Genomic DNA, 20,483 nt, shown 5'->3' on the forward strand with positions numbered 1-20,483 from the left:
CCACTCGGTCGGTGGGTGTTTTCTGGGCCATTCGGAATCAAGCATCTGCAGAGCAAATTTGCAAAGCCACGACCTGGTCTAGCCTGCACACCTTCTCAAAGCATTACAATGTACATACTCAGGCATCTTCAGATGCAAGCCTGGGTAGGCGTATTCTGCAGGCAGTGGTAGCGCACCTGTAAACAGCAGGTGCCATAAGTTTACACTGTTGGGTTATTTTCCACCCAGGGACTGCTTTTGGACGTCCCACGGTCCTGTGTCCCCCAATGTGGCAATGGAGAAATAGGGATTTTTGTGTACTCACCATAAAATCCTTTTCTCCGAGCCACTGCTTGTGGGACACAGCACCCACCAGTTTTGGCTTGTTGCCTATAATGAGTGTTTTAGTCTGACATGTTGTTCCTACGGTTAAATTTTGTTAATCTACTGCTTTGCTACCGAACTGGTATTATCCGGAGCGAGTGGGCGGTGTATACTGCAGAGGAGGAGTTAACCCTTTTTTGTATTTACTTAGTGTCAGCCTCCTAGTGGCAGCAGCATACACCCACGGGCCTGTGTCCCCCACTGGCTGACTCGGGGAGAAGGATTTTAAGGTGAGTACACAAAAATCCGTATTTTTCAGCACCAGTTTTTGCAAAAACTGCAGGTAAAACGCACTGTGTTTTACCTGCGGATTTCAATTGAGGAGCAGGTGTAAACTGCTGCGGAATTCGCACAAAGAATTGACATGCTGTGGAAAATAACGCAGCATTTGCTCGCTGTATTTTCCACATAATGTGCACTGTGGATTTGGTTTTCCATAGGTTTACATGGTACTGTAAACTGCATGGAAAACAGCTGTGAATCCGCAACGTACGCACATAGCCTAAAGCATCCGCCAACTCCTGGACAGTCTGGCGCAACATGACATTGGTGGATGGTGCAAGACATGAGGTCCCAGATGTGTTCAATCGGATTCAGGTCTGGAGAACGGGCGGGCCAGTCCATAGCTTCATTGCCTTCATCTTGCAACTGCTGACACACTCCAGCCACATGTGGTCTGGCATTGTCCTGCAATAGGAGAAACCCAGGGCCAACCGCACCAGCATATGGTCTCACAAGGGGTCTGAGAATTTCATCTCGGTACCTAATGGCAGTCAGGCTACCTCTGGCGACTACATGGAGGGCTGTGCAGCCCTACAAAGAAATGCCACCCTACAAAGAGATGCCACCCTACACTATTACTGACCCACTGCCAAACCAGTCATGCTGAAGGATGTTGCAGGCAGCAGATTGCTCTCCACGGCGTCTCCAGACTCTGTCACATGTGCTCAGTGTGAACCTGCTTTCATCTGTGAAGAGCACAGGGAGCCAGTGGATAATTTGCCAATCCTGGTCTTCTGTGGCAAATGCCAAGCGTCCTGTCGGTGTTGGCCTGGGAGCACAACCCCCATCTGTAGATGTTGGGCACTCAGACCATCCTCATGGAGTCAGTTTCTAACAGTTTGTGGAGACACATGCACATTTGTGGCCTGCTGGAGGTCATTTTTGCAGGGCTCTGGCAGTGCTCCTCCTTGCACAAAGGCTGAGGTTGCCCTCCTACGTCCCCCTCCACGTCTCCTGGCCTGTCTCTTGGTAGCGCCTCCATCCTCTGGACACTGCTGACAGACAGCAAACCTTCTTGTCACAGCTCGCATTGATGTGCCTTCCTGGATGAGCTGCACTACCTGAGCCACTTGTGTGGGTTGTAGAATCCGTCTTATGCTACCAAGAGTGTGAAAGCAAAACCAACATTCAAAAGTCACCAAAACATCATCAGAAAGCATTGGTACTGATGTGGCCTGTGGTCCCCACCTGCAGAACCACGCCTTTCTTAAGGGTGTCTTGATAATTGCCAATTTCCATCTGTTGTCTATTCCATTTGCACAACAGCATGTGAAATTGATTGTCAATCAGTGTTGCTTTCTAAGTGGACAGTTTGATTTCACAGAAGATTGATTTACTTGGGAGTTATATTCTGTTGTTTAAGTGTTCCCTTTATTTTTTTGAGCAGTGTATTTTGACTGATTAGAGAGGAATCTGCCCATAGTTGTTGGCATCCTGACCAGAGAATGGCAGATAGGTTGTTGTCACACTTGCGAGTGCAATGTGAGAAATTCACGCTAGCCGCTCGCATCAATACCTGGCATTCGGGATCAGAGCGTTCAGCTGCATAGAAATACATGCAGCCACACGCTCCGGTCGGAGTGCCGGGAATTGATGTGCGAGTTTCTCGCATTGCCCTCCCAAGTGTGACACCAACCATAGTATTAGTATAGTTTGGTTAAATTAGTGTAATGTGTGAAAGTAAACCGTACCCAGCCAGTGGCTTAGGTAAAGCACGCCTGACCAATTCCCATCTCCCATTGTTTTTGTACATTTGTAATTGTGTATTTTTTCATGAACTTTTTTTTCTTGTTCAGACTAGTCACTATTTTTCAGACATAAAAAAACTTTTTCCACTAAATAATTTGATCAAATTGCCATTTTTTTTCCCAAAAATATTTTATGGTTTCACATACTTCTTTTGCATTGGTGGCCTAACACCTTGTATTACTTGTACTGTCCATGCTTATATGGTGGAAGCAAAGCTGAACTTTGGGATTCTGAACCACACAGCAAAACCTGCACTTTACTGCAAGGAGATCAGGTTTTAGTTTCAGAAAATAAAGTAGCAATGTGTGAACATAGCCTAATAGTATTTTCTCCAACACTTTTTGATATATAGGTCCATTCCCATTATACCTACTCTCTCCATATAAGTAATCATTGATGAAACTTTATGGCAATAAAAACAAAGGAATTTTGTGCCTGGACCAAATTTTAAACTAAAAATGTTACAAAACTACAATCAAAGTTTAGCTCATAAATAGAAACTCCATTAAGTCCCCATTTAATCAAGTTTATTTTCCCCATGATCTTGGCTCAGTTTCTCTCAGGTGGTAGTGGCGTTAAGGTCTGCTTTTCCGCTTGTCCTCAAAAAGACTCCTCAACATATAGACTTGGCTGACGCAAACCACAACCATCACTACTAAGTTCACCATGGACCAGAAGTTCACTCTGTCGTAGTTACTCTCCTGGATATTACGATCTCTTGCTTCAAAGGCTTTCAGCAGAGTCTGGATCTGGAGGCTTTTTCCTAATCTGGCTTTGACACTGTTGATAGTTTCCTGAAAAGAAAAAATGAAAATATCTCATATTTAAATGACTAGACTCAACATTATGGCCAATTCACATAACTATTGTTGAATTTTCTGCTCTGTACACCAACTAATCCCCAGCCAGCTTCACAGGCAGATACAGGGGGTGATATTTCAGGTCATGGAATTAGCAATTGCTCCCATATAATAGTGTATATATTGGCTAGGATGGTTACTGGTTTATCTGACAAAACAGATCTGGCTTTGGTAATAAAATTTTGCAACTGGATACAGACTGTCTAGAACCACTTGTTTCATCTATTTACAAGGGGGGAGCTGCTTAGGATCACAATTGTATGCGGATGAGATTTCTATAGGACACCAGGCACACAGACATAATGACATCTGTATTTAGGATCCGTGTCATCCATAATGACAGGCATGAGGGGGGTGGTCATCAGCAGACCCCTGGCTGTCATGGCAACCCATTGGCGCCTAACGATTATGGGTGTTCCAATAGGAGCATGGAATGGAGCACCCCCATGCTGGCTCGTCACGTGTTAAATGCCACTGTCAGATCGATTAAATCAGCCATCATGTGCGAGGAAATACGCAGGCTCGGCCTGCTAACCCACATCAAAGTCAAGGACATGACTTGACGTACATGTATGTCAAAACTGCAGGATTATGAAGCTAGGACATGGCTGTAATACAGATTACATTGCCACTTTTTTTTTTTTAATAAATCCGCTTTGTGGTTCTTATTTAATCATTTTACATTTTCAAAACACTTATACTTGTGTGCTCAGGGGCCGGACTGTGCTCTGGGTCTTCTCCTCCCAGTCTATGATACCCCGGCCTCTCCGGTCTGTCAATGGCCGGCCTCCATTGTTTGAAATCTCAGAAGAGACCTGTCATACAAAGATCGGAGGCAGCAGAGGAATTGGGGAATCCCAGACTGGGACAAGAGCTAATTAATAGAAAACTTCAAGCAGTGATCAGAGAAGAACAAAGCTGATTTTATTCAAAGTTATGTAATCAGTATAACAGCTTCACAAGTCATGTCTTTACTAAAGTAAGCCTTGTGCCGGCAGGTTCTCCATGTATAAGGCCACATGGCGCAGTTGTGATGTGTGCAGTTCACTTTCATACCATAAATATACATGTATCGAGGGTAGGACCCCCAGTCCCGATGCACTGCATGGACTCAGCATTAGGCTACTTTCACACTTGCGTTGTGTGACGTATGTCGCAATGCGTCATTTTGGGGGGAAAAAAACGCATCCTGCAAAGTTGCCCGCAGGATGAGTTTTTTCTCCATAGACTAGCATTAGCGACATATGGCCACACGTCGTATCCGTCGTGCGACGGATGCGTCGTGTTTTGACGGACCCTCGGCACAAAAAAAGTTACATGTAACTTTTTTTGTGCGTCGAGTCTGCCATTTTCAACCACGCATGCGTGGCCGAAACTCCACCCCCCTCCTCCCCGGACCTTACAATGGGGCAGCGGATGCATTGAAAAACTGCATTCGCTGCCCCTGTTGTGCATTTCTTTCACAACGTGCGTCGTGCCGACGGCCCCGTATTGACGCAAGTGTGAAAGTAGCCTTACCGAGGTGTTACCGATGAGCCCTCATGCTCATTCACCAAACTGGTAGGCCAGATCTTCAGGTGTACATAGCGGCCAGGCCTAGGGACCCTAAAGCTATGTGCACACGTTCAGGATTTCTTGCAGAAATTTCCTGAGCAAAACCGGACATTTTCTGCAAGAAATCCACATACGTTTTTCTCGCGTTTTTGGTGCGGGTTTTTTTTTGCAGATTTTTCCGGAGGTTCCTAATGCAATAATATAGTGTGAAATCAGCAAAATTAATGAACACGCGGAAAAAAAAAGCATCATGTGCACAAAAGATGTGGAATGCATACTTAATGATAGGATGCATAATGTATGCGTTTTTTTTCTGCATTTTTATAGCGGAAAAAAAAACACAAAAAATCTGCAACGTGTCCACACAGCCTAAAAGCTAAGCATGCACGGTTTTGCAAAAACTGCACACTGTCAACTGCTCCACAACGGCACCACTTAGCTGCATGGACAGGACTGATCCACCTCAGGACAAACTGGTTTACATGCAGATCATTCTTCTCTGTAATCTTTCCCAACCGTTCAAATGTATCAGTTGTGTTTTATTACCGAGAATTCTTGATAAGACACAAACACTCACAAATATGGAAGCTCCATCCATTTCATTGTATTCTACCCTCTGCTTTGTCCCATGATGGGTTCATGTGTATCACATTTTTTCCCCCACTACATCAAATGTTCTTCCAAAGTTCTGCCACTTCTTATACTTGTATTGCGCCATCATAATCTGCGGCACTGTACAGACATCATTGTCCCCGTCGGGGCGTAGTCTAAGTTTGTCTTTTGAGTATTGCCCTAATTGAAAAATAATTTAATTTCATTTTTGCTTTAGGGGCAGTAGGGTGACACAATGTTATTCAGTTGAATGGAGTTACAGGTTCATACATTTTCTTATCACGGATACATTGTTGGGGGAGTCACTACTACTGCACTGACCACTCGCAAAAGTTTATCACATCTTACTTTTTTAGGGGGAGCAGTACGAGTTTGCACATTGTGATCATGGTAATGTGACAAAAGGTGAACGCCACCATCACGCCACTGAATTAAACTAAAAGCAAACTGTACCCAGAAGTTTTCAGATATTTGGATACAGCAAGTAAAAAAAAAATTAGATTTGAAGCCTAAAACTCTTGCACAATATCCAGCAATGCAAAGGTCACTGCAGATAACAGGTTCCCTTTCCTTACGTGTAACTTCTACAACAAAAGCCGGTCTGTAATTCTTCATATTGGCGGTGACGCCCAGTTGTATTTGCCTTCTACGTTTAAATAGCAGCTTCAATTATCACAAAAACTAAACATGACATTAGTGCCGGATGTAGCAGCAGTGAAGGCAATGTAATTATCCGTGATTAGGAGCATTACAGATGGCAAATATGTACAGATATGTCCGCTTGTTCGTGTGCACTGGAGCTTTCCATTCTGGACTCTGGCCACCTTCCCTAAGGCTACATTCCCACAATGAGCTTTTGGGGAGTTTTTCCATGTTGCAGATTTTCTGCTCCCATTAAGTAAAATAGGTTAATTTGCATTTTTTTTTAATACTCACCAAAAACTCATCGTGGGAACGTAGCTTTAACATGGACACATCTACAACTTTACTTTTTCAGTCTTCCCCAATATAGTAAGCTGTATTTTCTTTCATTCTCTGCAGCTATCTGCTTACATAGTTGCAAGCGTCTCAAATATTCTCTCTGTAAGGATGCTGCCGATTTTCATTTTTACGCTTTCGTTATTTTATCCCCTCCATTTTTCCCCATTGGCAGCTACATGAGGGCTTGGAATTTTTTTTTTGTTCCCCAAAATGAAGTGAGGCAAAATGCATGCTGAATAGAAAAAGCAATAACACAATTGTGTTTTGGGGTTTGATTTTGCTGCAAAAATCACCTGGCACCATGATTCTCCAAGTCAGTATAGTAAAGGAAGTATGACATTTCTCTAGTTTAATTTTTTTTTTGTAGCAAAAAAAAAAAAAATAGCACTATTTTCCTTGACTCAACTTATAATAATAATAATACTTTAGTAGTTCTGCTGATAAAATTTTTTTGCAGGGCTGTATGTATGCCGAGCTGTAGTCTTTCTTAGTATCAAACTGAGGCACATATGATGTTTTGATAGATTTAATTTTTGAGGGCAGTGTAGCAGCAAAAAAAAAAACAAACCCACACATCTGGTTTTCATTATTTTACTTTTTTGTATGGCATTTACCTTATAGGATAAATTTATATTCTGATAGATCTGATTTTTTTTTTTTTTTTTAGAGAGGCAATGATATTTAAAGGGAGGTTATCTCCTATCCAAAGTATATGGAATAACTTTCCGACTGGTGGAGGTCTGATCGCCATGGCCCGCGCCAATCCAGAAAACGGGCCCAGAAGAGCCCTGACTGAATGGAGCGGAGGTCGATCATGTGCATTGCCTGTCCACTCATTCTAATGGGACAGATTACAAGCAATCTCCAGCGCTCCTATTAAGAGTGAATTCAGTCGCGGCTCTTCAGGGCCCTTGACAAGGGCTCTTCTTGGGAAGTTATCCCCTAACCCAGGGTTAACTTTTAAGCTTTATGAAACACCTTAAATATTTATTTTTTTTAATGGGCTTTACGTTTCAATTGGGAAAATGAGTGATTAAAGTTGTTGTTTTTTTTTTGTTTGTTTTAAACGTTTTAATTTTTAATTCCCTCTAAAGGGCCCAGAACTTGCGATTAATCATTTGCACTATTCTATATACTGGAATAATTCAGTAAAATGATATCCAATGAAGCCCAACCTGTGCAAGTGATGGGGGCTTTGAAAAGGCCTCATGCTGCCATGAAAATAATTACATAGTAATAGGAGAAAAATTGTCATTCTGCACATTTTACCCAAATTCAGAGGACTAATGTACTGTAGGACAATTTCAGCATCCATAAGGTACCAATGACCAGATTTCCTGTGGTTCTACTGAACTATACTTGGATTGTCAAAAAAAGCCCATGGCAATCTAGGTCTAGTAAAGTAGCCTTTACTAATTTCCTACATAAGATGCATAAATTATAAGGAAATTGAAGGTTTATATTATGAATAAACAGGCGTAACAATAGTGGTCACGACCGTGCCCATCGGGGAGAAGGGTTTGCGCATGCTAGCACAAATTTCAACTGGATGTATGTTCCTGGACGCACATTCAGTTGAACTGTATTGCAGTGCAGAGAGCCACTGAGTCTGTGCACGGCCATACACACTGCCAGCCAATCAGATGCCAGCAGCTGACATCTGCGTGCTCGACACGTGACTGGGGGAGCATGACAGTGACATCATGTACTCCTGACACTTGCACACTGAAGTCCGCTGCCTACTTCAGAAGAGGACGCCGTGCTGCGGGGGGAGCGGAGGGAAGGCGAGTAGAATTTTTTTTTCTATGCATTAAAAAACAGCAGCAGAAGAGGGGACATACATACCAAGAAAATATATACCAGAAAGGGTCCAAGATGGGGGACATTACTACGTAATGGGGGGAAGGGGGTGCAACTCATATGTCCTTATGGAATTTACAAGGGCCCATACATCTGACCAACATGGTGGCAGGGTCTAGTTTCACCACTGTGAACAGATTATGTCAAATTTGCCGTGATGCAGAAAACACAGTACTAGGAAGATATCTTAATCCTCGAGTCAGAACCTTCTGAGACAAGTTATTATGAGGGTACATATTTGTCAAGTTAAGCTTTGCTACACCTGTGTGATGAGTCTGCTTTATAGAACACAACCATCACAGTAACTGGAATAAGAAACATGACGTAAAGGTAAACCCAGCTTTGAACACAATAATAAGGCAAATGGCACCAACCAGTATATCCTCCAGCTTCATATCCAAGAGGTCTGAGCCAATGACATAATTCTTCCAGTCTTCCTGCTCTTCGCCTTCTTCGCCCATATGATCCAATATGAGTTCAAAGAAGATCACCTTTTCTGACATGCGGCTGAAGGTGTTGTCAAAGCAGAACTGGTAATCTCCATCTATAGTCTCCAACCTGTGGGTAAAGAGGAAAAGCATGTCACTTTGTATACTAAAGATAAGAATCATCATGGTTTTATTCTTTTCTTACGTAACTTACGTGTGGACACCATCCGACTGTCGCTCCTCAGATAGGATTTGGACTCCACTTGGAGAGTAGAGGTAGAAATCAATGTCTAAACTTGCCCCGTCTAGGACCTTTACATAAAGAACATAAAAGATGCAGTAAGACCATGTACACATTTTATCTACACTGTATGGATACAAGTATTGGGACACCGACACGATAACAATCCATAGACATTAATATGGCATTGCTCCCCGTGCAGCTATAACAGCTGAAGACTTCCTACAAGACCTGACTTGTTACATCGGTGACATTCCATTACTAGCAGGAAGTTCTTTATTAGCCATACTGCCTAAAATGTTAATAAAGGAAGACACCATGGCAAGTGGCATTACATATTCCAGCAGATAACACATATTACACCCCAATATTCAGTAAGAGTGGAGTGATCAGCCAGTGACGCCTTCTCCCTTCGCTGTTGGAGAACTTTGCTCCCACATCATCCATCTTTGCAGAACGCACTCGCTGCCAGCAGGCCTCTGCCATCAACCCATTCTGGGCTCCCTCCATCAGATACCGTGATCATATACTAAAGAATTTAATGTTTTTGGTACAAGTACCACAAGGGCATGTTCACAAGGTGCAGATTTGTTGTGGAACAAGTTTGGAACAAAAGTTCCTTATGCCCTATAAAAAGAAAAAAAAAAGGCAGTTTCTGCAGTATGCAAGTGTGAGTTTAGGGGATTGTCCACATCGTCAGTCATGCTGTGGATTTTGTGGAGTGGAGAAATATATATTTTGTATGCAGTTAGTAAGGGTACATGTACACAGGTTGGATACTCTGCACATCCATATAGGGCTGGACTGGCCATCTGGATATTCTGGGAAATGCCAGATGGGCTGGTCCAGCCGTTGGCCTTAGCAATATGGGTGCCCGTGTCCTGAGGACGCCGATGCAATTAGGAGTTGTAACGGAGCACAGAGCCACTGGCTCTATCACTAAGGCTATGTGCACACGTAGATTTGACTGGAATTTTCTGTGCAGATTCTGCATTTCTTGGCAGAAAACAGGTCAGAATCTGCACCTTTTATTGGAATGTGCACACGTTGCAGATTTTGGTGCGAATTTCCTCCTTTTTTTTACCCCTGCAGATTTCTATTATGGAGTGGGTGCAGAAACACAGCAGATCTGCACAAAGAATTGACATGGTCCTTTTTTGAATCTGCTGCGTTTTCTGTGCACATTTTTCCGCACCAAAATTTTTTTCATTTTTTGACTAGCACTTGCTTATTTACTGTGACTTTTTTACAACAGAGTATTTTTTGACCTCTCTGTGCGCTTTTGTGTCTTTAAGTTCTTTGGTGGTGTGAACAGGTTCCTACAGACTTGTTCGCTATGCAGGTGGCCCATGTGTTTTTGGTTTTATAATTGTTCTCTTGTTTCTACCACACTGGGGAGTCCACCACTCCTCTGTGGGTCATTTGCATTGTAGCTGTTCCATCCTGCATGTCCACATGTATATTTTTTCTCTCTGAACCCTGCTTATACAGGTACTATACAGATGATCAGGTTTTTAAATACATCAGATAGGGATTATATACATTAGACAGGACTGCTCTATTATAGGTATATCTTGGCGATTGGTGGAGCAGCTTAACATACTTTTTTTTTTGCAAAAAAACGTATTGACTAAATACCCTGTATTTTTTCATTTTTTGACTAGCACTTGCTTATTTACTGTGACTTTTTTACAATAGAGTATTTTTTGACCTCTCTGTGCGCTTTTGTGTCTTCATTTTTCCACACCATTAGCACAGCATTTTTTTTTTGCCATTGATTTACATTGTACTGTAAATCACTTGCGGATCTGCAGCGTTTCTGCGTGGAAAAAAAAAGCTGCAGATCTGCAGGAAATCCGCAATGTGTGTACATACCCTTACTCCTGCAAGCTTTAGTCTGTGGCCTGCCAGAGACACTGGATAGAAGACGAGAGGCTGCGGAGGATGAGGAGTCTGGGTTAAGTAAGTATAAGGATTTGTATATATGGAGAACACGCTAGAGTACCTTTTTTTGTTTTTTTCTCAAGTGTCTTCTGCTTGAAAACTTTCTGGAAAAAGACGTTGTGCGCACATACACAGGACATGGATGAGGAGCAACTCAATGACTTTTTCTCTCTGTAGGTTGCTCTGCTTGTTTTAGCTTACACCAACTAATTTCATGGATTATGCCTAAGGCTACGGTCTCAGGATCCGGAGGTAGCAGCACTTTGGATGCAGCATATTTTCGCTGCGCTTTATTGAATGCAGGTAAATCCTCACGTGTTCATTGAACCATGTGGGTTTACCACATTCAATGGTTGAATTTCTGTTGCAGAAACTAATAACGTCTCCACAAGAGAAATTGACGTGCCGCAGTCTGGAGAGACACACTGCATGTCCGTCTCCGCAGGTGTCTGACTGCATAGTGGACATGGGAGTTTTAGAAATCCTATCCACTATGCTGTAACATCTGGATGCTACGGTTTTGACGCTGCATAAATACACGGCGTCAAAACCGCAGCAATTCCTAATCGTGGGCACTTTAGGAACATGAGCTTTCACAAGTTTCCAGCCAATGCAGCTTTTTAAAACATTTTCAGAAGCCAAAGCATGGGGTAGATATTCAGTAAAGGAACATCGCGACAAACCTTTTTAATCCGCGTTTAGTTTTGGCTATCAAAAATAGCCTAAAACGTGGTGTGAACGCAGCCCTAGACGGCATACTATTGAAGCTAATTAGTACCTTGGAGAAAAATTAGATTTGTTCTGGGTTTAAAATCTGGATGTGGAGATTATTCTCCTTCACTGACACCGAGCAGAGAACTTAGAAATGGTTGGGAACCGATTACCAAAACCTTGGAAATTCACCGGACATTTCATGACAGGCGTTACAGGGGTAGTAGAAGATTTGTAAATGCAGGGAACATGGGCCCAGTCCTTCATCGTTCACTCTGCTCGTGCTAAATGGGGATCTAAACCCCCCTCTAACTTATCAGGTGAAGGACTGGTTGGTGGTCTCATGTCCGGGATTCCCACACATCAATAATACTGAACACAGATAATAAGATATCAAAAATGTAAATATTTATCCTTCAACTATCTGTGCAGTCATCGCCCTGTGTCCTGTACAGTCTGCCCTGAGGACAGTGGAGCAACACAGGAACAGGAGAGAAAACCTAAAGCAACGAGCCGGGCCGGATACAAGAACCCTGATGTTGCAGCTTTTCATTGGTCGGAAAGTTACAGTCTGGTTTCATTTTGCCATTTGTTTCCATGAAGCTTGAAAGTCTGAGAAACAGAGTTCTACAGTTACAGGGGGAGCGAAGCGCGACATTTACAGGGGGAGCGACATTTACAGGGGTGGGGGGAGCCAACATTTACAGGGGTGGGGGGGGCAACATTTACAGGGGTGGGGGGGGCAACATTTACAGGGGTGGGGGTGGGCAACATTTACAGGGGTGGGGGTGGGCAACATTTACAGGGGTGGGGGGGGCAACATTTACAGGGGTGGGGGTGGGCAACATTTACAGGGGTGGGGGGGAGCCAACATTTACAGGGGTGGGGGTGGGCAACATTTACAGGGGTGGGGGGGGCAACATTTACAGGGGTGGGGGTGGGCAACATTTACAGGGGTGGGGGTGGGCAACATTTACAGGGGTGGGGGGGCAACATTTACAGGGGTGGGGGTGGGCAACATTTACAGGGGTGGGGGGGAGCCAACATTTACAGGGGTGGGGGTGGGCAACATTTACAGGGGTGGGGGGGCAACATTTACAGGGGTGGGGGGGAGCCAACATTTACAGGGGTGGGGGGGCAACATTTACAGGGGTGGGGGTGGGCAACATTTACAGGGGTGGGGGTGGGCAACATTTACAGGGGTGGGGGTGGGCAACATTTACAGGGGTGGGGGTGGGCAACATTTACAGGGGTGGGGGGGCAACATTTACAGGGGTGGGGGGGGGCAACATTTACAGGGGTGGGGGGGCAACATTTACAGGGGTGGGGGGGCAACATTTACAGGGGTGGGGGGGGGCAACATTTACAGGGGTGGGGGGGCAACATTTACAGGGGTGGGGGGGGGGCAACATTTACAGGTGTGGGGGCAACATTTACAGGGGTGGGGGGGGCAACATTTACAGGGGTGGGGGGGGGGGGCAACATTTACAGGGGTGGGGGGGGGGGCAACATTTACAGGGGTGGGGGGGGGGGGCAACATTTACAGGGGTGGGGGGGGCAACATTTACAGGGGTGGGGGGGGGGCAACATTTACAGGGGTGGGGGGGGGGGGTAACATTTACAGGGGTGGGGGGGGCAACATCTTGACATTTATAGGGGGTGACATCTCGACATTGTGTTCCATGTCTGTATCCATAATAAAGGAGAAGTGCTGTATACGCCCCCAGGAGCCCGGCGTGCAGTACAGGATGGGTTCATCTTATTTTTTATTACACTTTTCAGCATAGTGACAAAATGATGGAAACCTGAGAATGTAGCAGATTGGGTTGGAAACCATCCAGGCTCATCAGAAGCGTCACTGATACATTTACACGGTTCATTTATGTATCAAATCATCTGTTATGAAAATGAAAATCAACTTTTTCCATGAATGCCAGTCTAAGGCCGTGTGCACACGATGTTTTGGAGCTTTTTTTATGCTGCATTTCTTCACTGCTTCTAAACCGCAGCATCTGACGCTTCCAGCATAATGGGTGGGATTAGATCTGATGCCCCCTGTGCATTGTATTTACTCAGCGTAAACCGGGGCGTTCACAATCCGTATTTCCCTCGCGGGTGCGGAGTTTTCTGTGCAGTTTCCCCATAGATTTGCAGGAGTAATGCGCAGGTCAGTGTGTCAAAGGCAGGAAGCATCAAAACCAAAGCGGATTTATAACAAGATGCACCAACAAGACGCAAAAATAAAGAATCAAGATAGAAAAGAAGCCACAATGAAAAGTAACTTATCTTACATAATAATCTCCCCAGCAGCTCGTGGTGTGAGATGAGACATTACCCAGGAGCCGCCCCCCGCCATATGTACCTGGTACTCGATCTCCAGGGTGCCCTCCTTCCGCATGGTCTGGTAGAAGCACTCCCTGCGGCCGGCCGGGAGGGTGAAGGTGAAGTCATTGTCCACAGCCTGGGAGAAGCCCCCGCAGCCCCGCGGCCCCCAGCACAGTGCGGCCAGCAGACAGATCAGCGCTGCCCTCCTGCCCATGGCCGCGGTGCCCGCTCCCCGCCAGCAGCGCTACATGGAGGGCGCGGGGGCACGTGCGGGACCTCCTCTCCCCGGTGTGGGCCGTGCCCGGAAGAGAACGGAGCAGCCAATCAGCAGCGTCGCCCCGGGACAGTAACGTCTGCACTCCCAGCTGTACGGTCCGGCCGGTCCCACCAGTCCATGCTCTCCTCCTACCGGCCGCAAGGGCTATAGCAGCGCCGAGGGTTTACAGGGAATATGGTGTCCTGGGTATTGTAGTTCTCGGGGGGCACATAATACCGGGTTTTGAGGTTTTAAGAACTACAAATCCCATGATGCATCAGAGTGACGCCATCCTTGACTATAACATTATTTGGTTATACTACACGCGCCTGCTGCTCTGTGCACTGGGAACAGCACGCACTACAGTCACCGCAGAGTAGTACAGCGCCTCAACCGAACACGAGTAGATCTGTGCTGTAACTGCCGCTACACTGAATAAAGTTATGAAATATTGAATAGTCTCCAAGGAGATTCCGCGGCGTCACCCAGACTTCCTTTTCAACGGTCAAAATCGCTATTGGTTGCTCTTAAGAAAGGCGGGAACGTGACCCTGGCGGTTCTACCCAATCAGTGTGCAGAATGTCAGCTGTGCGTCAGGGAGGAGCGTGAGCGTGTTGTGGGAGCCGGGAACATGGTGCGGAGCGGAGGGGGATGGAGGACGGCGGCCGCTTGTGGTGAGCGCAGCCTGTGTGGTGTCTGTGACTGGGGAGACTGCTGGGAGTTGTAGTTGTCCAGAGGGGTCCTGGTAAAGTACCATTATATTATGATAAAAGGTTCCCCAGATCCGGGGCCTGAAGTTTCTTGTTGTTCTGCAGCACAACTTCGTGCTGTTCTGCAGAGTGCAATGCTGTGCTGCAGCTTACTGGTACTGTGCTGCCGAGCTTAGTGCTGTGCTGCAGCTTACTGGTACTGTGCTGCCGAGCTTAGTGCTGTACTGCAGCTTACTGGTACTGTGCCGCCGAGCTTAGTGCTGTACTGCAGCTTACTGGTACTGTGCTGCCGAGCTTAGTGCTGTACTGCAGCTTACTGGTACTGTGCTGCCGAGCTTAGTGCTGTACTGCAGCTTACTGGTACTGTGCTGCCGAGCTTAGTGCTGCACTGCAGCTTACTGGTACTGTGCCGCCGAGCTTAGTGCTGTACTGCAGCTTACTGGTACTGTGCTGCCGAGCTTAGTGCTGTGTTGCAGCTTACTGGTACTGTGCTGCCGAGCTTAGTGCTGTGCTGCAGCTTACTGGTACTGTGCCGCCGAGCTTAGTGCTGTGCTGCAGCTTACTGGTACTGTGCCGCCGAGCTTAGTGCTGTACTGCAGCTTACTGGTACTGTGCTGCCGAGCTTAGTGCTGTACTGCAGCTTACTGGTACTGTGCTGCCGAGCTTAGTGCTGTACTGCAGCTTACTGGTACTGTGCTGCCGAGCTTAGTGCTGCACTGCAGCTTACTGGTACTGTGCCGCCGAGCTTAGTGCTGTACTGCAGCTTACTGGTACTGTGCTGCCGAGCTTAGTGCTGTGTTGCAGCTTACTGGTACTGTGCTGCCGAGCTTAGTGCTGTGCTGCAGCTTACTGGTACTGTGCCGCCGAGCTTAGTGCTGTGCTGCAGCTTACTGGTACTGTGCCGCCGAGCTTAGTGCTGTGCTGCAGCTTACTGGTACTGTGCTGCCGAGGTTAGTGCTGTACTGCAGCTTACTGGTAACTGTGCTGCTGAGCTTAGTGCTGTACTTCAGATTACTGGTACTGTGCTGCCGAGCCTAGTGCTGTACTGCAGCTTACTGATACTGTGCTGCCGAGCTTAGTGCTGTACTGCAGCTTACTGGTACTGTGCTGCCGAGCTTAGTGCTGTACTGCAGCTTACTGGTACTGTGCCGCCGAGCTTAGTGCTGTACTGCAGCTTACTGGTACTGTGCTGCCGAGCTTAGTGCTGTACTGCAGCTTACTGGTACTGTGCTGCCGAGCTTAGTGCTGTACTGCAGCTTACTGGTACTGTGCCGCCGAGCTTTGTGCTGTACTGCACTGTAGGGTACTAGTACTGGTACTATGCCACAGAGTTTAGTGCTGTACAACCCATAGTAAAGCTTTGAATTGGGCCACCACTCAGTGCAGATTGAGCATGTTGTACCCAATGTCAGTAAGTCCTGAGGACTGGGCTGTGGAGCGGTGTCCGGGCAGCCTGTGTTGGAGGGCGCTGTCGGGGCAGCCTGTGTCGGGGTGGCACTGGGGCGTCCTGTGGCGCTGTGTCGGGGCGTCCTGTGGCGGGGCAGTGTCGGGCCGTCCTGTGGCGGGGCGTCCTGTGGCGCTGTGTTTTGGGGCGTCCTGTGGCGCTGTGTTTTGCCACCAATTTGTCAGGAATCCCCTGACCGCTGCCACCAATTCGTCACGATTCACACCGTGACCGTCACCCCTACGTCACGGGTTGGGGTGACTTTAGGCCAACAGACGGCTATCACATGTGCAGGGGGGCTTATCTTAGTTATCCCTCCACTGCTAACAATGTGATGAGAAAACACACACAAGGCTATTGACCTCTTAGTTTACAGCAGGGGCTTATTCTAGGTATCCCACTGCTTTCAATATACCACAAACTGCAGGGATTTATGTATATCCCGCTTACAGTTCCACTTAACACTTGCAGCTCTCTGGCGCCCCCTTACTCTCAGGTCAGATTAGGTACTGCACCCTGGGTAATTAGTCGCCAGAAAGGCTGCCTGCTATGTACTGGCTATTGGGCACGCTGCAGCGACGCGATAAACTACTCCCACTCAGGCAGGAACAATAATTATCAACGCCGCAGTCGCTACAACATCACCCCAAAAGCCTGCACGGTATCACTGCCACCAGCTTCGATTAAACGGGTCCGAAGCTAACCCAACACATTAGCGTATTTCCCTTCAGAAGACTTAGGGTACGGTTTAGAACAGGAGAACAAACTAATATTAAACATTATATCCCATTAAAATTAGGCAGTGCTTTATCAAAAATATTTTATAAAGATGTTACAAATGAGACAATTGCAAATATGTACAAGGGTAATTATGAAATAAACAGGGATTAAATGAGAAAATGTAACACTCACATGTTCAAAGCATGGCAGGCAACCAGGCTAGTGGAGTTTTTTCCATACGTCCCAGCTCATTGGACGTGCTGCTGGCTTCAGGAGAAGACAAGAAGTCAAGAAAAAGTGACTCCTCAGAGCCTGCCAGACACTTAAAACCTTAAGGCTGTGACACCACAGAAAGGCTGGTTTATCCAGACCCTCCTCTCTCTACATTCTGAGTAAACTTTAAACTATTTTCTCTGATTTCTATAACTTCACTACAAAACATGTCAGAGTCATAACAAACCCATCATTCATCTCGGATTAACGTGAGCATTCTAATGAGATCAAATATGTCCTATCTGGGATACATATTTACAGAGAAATCCCTACTTCTTTACCAGATGGAGTTAGAAGCCCGAGTTTCAAGGGATGAGTAGATACACCGAGTCGGAATACGAATATATATTTTCGTGTTCTTAACGTAAACATTGTGCATAATATCGTACAAAAACCAAACAAAGAATCTTTCATGAATTTTGGAGCCATTTTTCCAGTTCCAGCTGGAGGAAGATTCTAACCTGGTCGTAAATACCTTTCGGCCATAAAACTCCCCCCCCCAGTACATTGGCAAAGCAGCTCTTGGCTGAGTGAAAGGGAAGGGGGGGGGGCTTTTTAGCCCCCAGCCTGCTGCAAGAGAAACTACTTATATGATATTTCATACCATATCGTGACACCTCCCCCTTTTGGTGTGCGCTAGGGAGGCAGTACCCCACGGTATGCCTCCATGGGCACCTCAGTAGGTTCACCCTGGCGGGAGAGTCCATCTACATTCCCATGCTCTTTGCCCGTTTTGTGCTCAATGGTAAAGTCAAACTGCTGAAGGGCAAGGCTCCAGCGTAGCAACCTGCCGTTGGTTCCACACATGGCGTTTAGCCAGCGCAGAGGGTTGTGGTCGGTCACCACAGTGAAGGGGCGACCGTACCAGTAGGGCTGCAAGCGCTGCAGGGCCCAGACTATGGCCAGGCACTCCTTCTCGATAGTGGAGTAGGCCACTTCCCTTGGCAAAAGTTTCCGGCTCAGGTATAACACGGGGTGCTCTTGGTCCTCCGAGTCAACCTGGCTGAGCACAGCACCAAGGCCAAACTCGCTGGCGTCGGTCTGCACCAAGAACGGTCGACTGCTTTCAACACAGGGGCGTTGCACAGCGCGGTTTTCAACGCCTGGAAGGCCCCCTCACAGCCATCTGTCCAGTTGACAATGTGGGGTAGCTTCTTCCTGGTGAGGTCCGTCAAAGGATTTGCCAGGGCACTATAGTGCTGTACGAAGCGCCTATAGTACCCTGCAGTGCCCAGGAAGGACATCACCTGTTTCTTGGTCACGGGAGTGGGCCAGTTCACGATCGCGCCCACTTTCTCCGGCTCTGGCTTCAGGGTGTTCCTGCCTACCCGGTGCCCCAGGTAGTGAACCTCCCTCATGCCCATCTGGCACTTTCCGGGCTTGATAGTCAGTCCTGCTTGGTGAATTCGCCTGAGCACCTCCTCGAGATGCTGCAGGTGTTCCTCCCAGGAGGAACTGAAGATGGCAATGTCATCCAAGTACGCCACGGCGTACTTCTCCAGTCCCTGAAGCAGGAGGTTGACCATCCGCTGGAAAGTGGCAGGGGCATTCTTCATGCCGAAGGGCATGACCGTGGACTCGTACAGTCCAAAGGGTGTGATAAAGGCGGACTTCTCCTGTGCCTCAGGGCTCAGGGGAATCTGCCAGTATCCTCAACTCAGATCCATTATTGTTAGGTAATTTGCGCCAGCTAACTTCTCAAGCAGCTCCTCGATGCGCGGCATGGGGTGCGCGTCAGAGGCTGTAATGGCGTTGAGCCCCCTGTAGTCCACGCAGAACCGGGTGGTCCGGTCCTTCTTTGGCACGAGAACTACAGGTGATGCCCACGCACTCTTTGACCGTCGAATCACCCCCAGCTGTAACATCTCATCGATCTCTTGGCGCATAATCTGCTGCACCTGGTCAGAGATTCGATAGGGTGTTCGCCATAGTGGGGCGTTATTCCCGGTGTCCACCTCATGGACTGCTAACTCAGTCCTCCCTGGTCGGTTGGAGAACACGACCCGGAAGGGTTCCAGTGTGGTTTGCAACTGCAACCGCTGGGGTTCAGTTAACGAGGCGCTTACCTCCACGTCCTCGATGGACCCATTGGCCTTGGCTTGGGCCAGCATGTCCAGGAGGGTGTCTTCCTCACCGTCTTCGGGCAAGCTGCAGACCGGTAGGACGAAAGGTTCACGTTCGTGATGAGCCTTCATCATGTTGACGTGAAAGGCCTTTCGCCTACCCCGAGCGTGGTCAAGCGTGACCACGTAAGTGACCGGGTTGAGCTGTTGGTGGACGACGTACGGTGTTATGATCTGGTAATTCAGTACCGCAATGGACATAGAAGTCAGAGCACATACAGTGACCTGACAATAACCCAAAAACATAGAACAAGCTCTGAGACGTGGGAACTCTGCTGACCGCAATCCCTAATCCTCTCCAACCACCCTAGAGGCAGCCGTGGATTGCGCCTAACGCTCCCTATGCAACTCGGCACAGCCTGAGAAACTAGCTAGCCTGAAGATAGAAAATAAGCCTACCTTGCCTCAGAGAAATACCCCAAAGGAAAAGGCAGCCCCCACATATAATGACTGTGAGTTAAGATGAAAAGACAAACGTAGAGATGAAATAGATTTAGCAAAGTGAGGCCCGACTTTCTGAACAGAGCGAGGATAGGAAAGGTAACTTTGCGGTCAACACAAAACCCTACAAACAACCACGCAAAGGGGGCAAAAAGACCCTCCGTACCGAACTAACGGCACGGAGGTACACCCTCTGCGTCCCAGAGCTTCCAGCAAGCAAGAAAAAACAAATAGCAAGCTGGACAGAAAAAAAACAACAAACAAATAGCAAAAGCAGAACTTAGCTATGCAGAGCAGCAGGCCACAGGAACGATCCAGGAGGAAACAGGTCCAATACTAGAACATTGACTAGAGGCCAGGATCAAAGCACTAGGTGGAGTTAAATAGAGCAGCACCTAACGACTTCACCCCATTACCTGAGGAAGGAAACTCAGAAGCCGCAGTACCACTCTCCTCCACCAACGGAAGCTCACAGAGAGAATCAGCCGAAGTACCACTTGTGACCACAGGAGGGAGCTCTGCCACAGAATTAACAACAGTACGGGCCCTCCCAGGCTGCCTGAAGCTTATCCGTTGGTACGGGGACCAGCACCCACACCTTTTGAC

The 20,483-nt window shown here is 47.0% G+C and overlaps 2 protein-coding genes across 3 annotated transcripts in view; one reads left to right on the forward strand and one right to left on the reverse strand.

Annotated features, from left to right (window-relative positions):
- Window positions 1-2,904: 2,904 nt before the first annotated feature.
- Window positions 2,905-14,317, reverse strand: TMED5 (transmembrane p24 trafficking protein 5). The gene is made up of 4 exons (XM_069737579.1): window positions 13,948-14,317; window positions 8,904-9,001; window positions 8,636-8,819; window positions 2,905-3,188 (listed from the first exon to the last, which is right to left on the reverse strand). Exons 1-4 carry the CDS (start codon window positions 14,122-14,124, stop codon window positions 2,970-2,972), a joined length of 678 nt encoding a protein of 225 aa, XP_069593680.1. The 5' UTR covers window positions 14,125-14,317; the 3' UTR covers window positions 2,905-2,969.
- A 425-nt stretch (window positions 14,318-14,742) lies between these two features.
- CCDC18 (coiled-coil domain containing 18) overlaps window positions 14,743-20,483 on the forward strand; it is an 82,131-nt gene continuing 76,390 nt past the window's right edge. Inside the window, exon 1 of one of the 2 annotated variants that reach the window (XM_069737590.1) lies at window positions 14,743-14,840. In XM_069737590.1, coding sequence (XP_069593691.1) covers window positions 14,818-14,840 — 23 coding nt within the window. In that variant the 5' untranslated portion in view covers window positions 14,743-14,817. The remainder of the gene's footprint in view (window positions 14,841-20,483) is intronic. The other variant, XM_069737591.1, reaches the window with a different exon arrangement.

The sequence above is a fragment of the Ranitomeya imitator genome, chromosome 8 (genome assembly GCF_032444005.1).
Source record: "Ranitomeya imitator isolate aRanImi1 chromosome 8, aRanImi1.pri, whole genome shotgun sequence".
Classification (NCBI taxonomy): Eukaryota; Metazoa; Chordata; class Amphibia; order Anura; family Dendrobatidae; genus Ranitomeya; species Ranitomeya imitator.

Coding starts and splice junctions, on each gene's coding strand:
- TMED5 (XM_069737579.1), bottom strand. CDS start 14,124: ATGGGCAGGAGGGCAGCGCTGATCTGTCTGCTGGCCGCACTGTGCTGG. Junction 9,002..13,947: donor CCCTGGAGATCGAGTACCAG/GTACATATGGCG, acceptor CTTTATGTAAAG/GTCCTAGACGGGGCAAGTTT. Junction 8,820..8,903: donor CAGTCGGATGGTGTCCACAC/GTAAGTTACGTA, acceptor CTTTACCCACAG/GTTGGAGACTATAGATGGAG.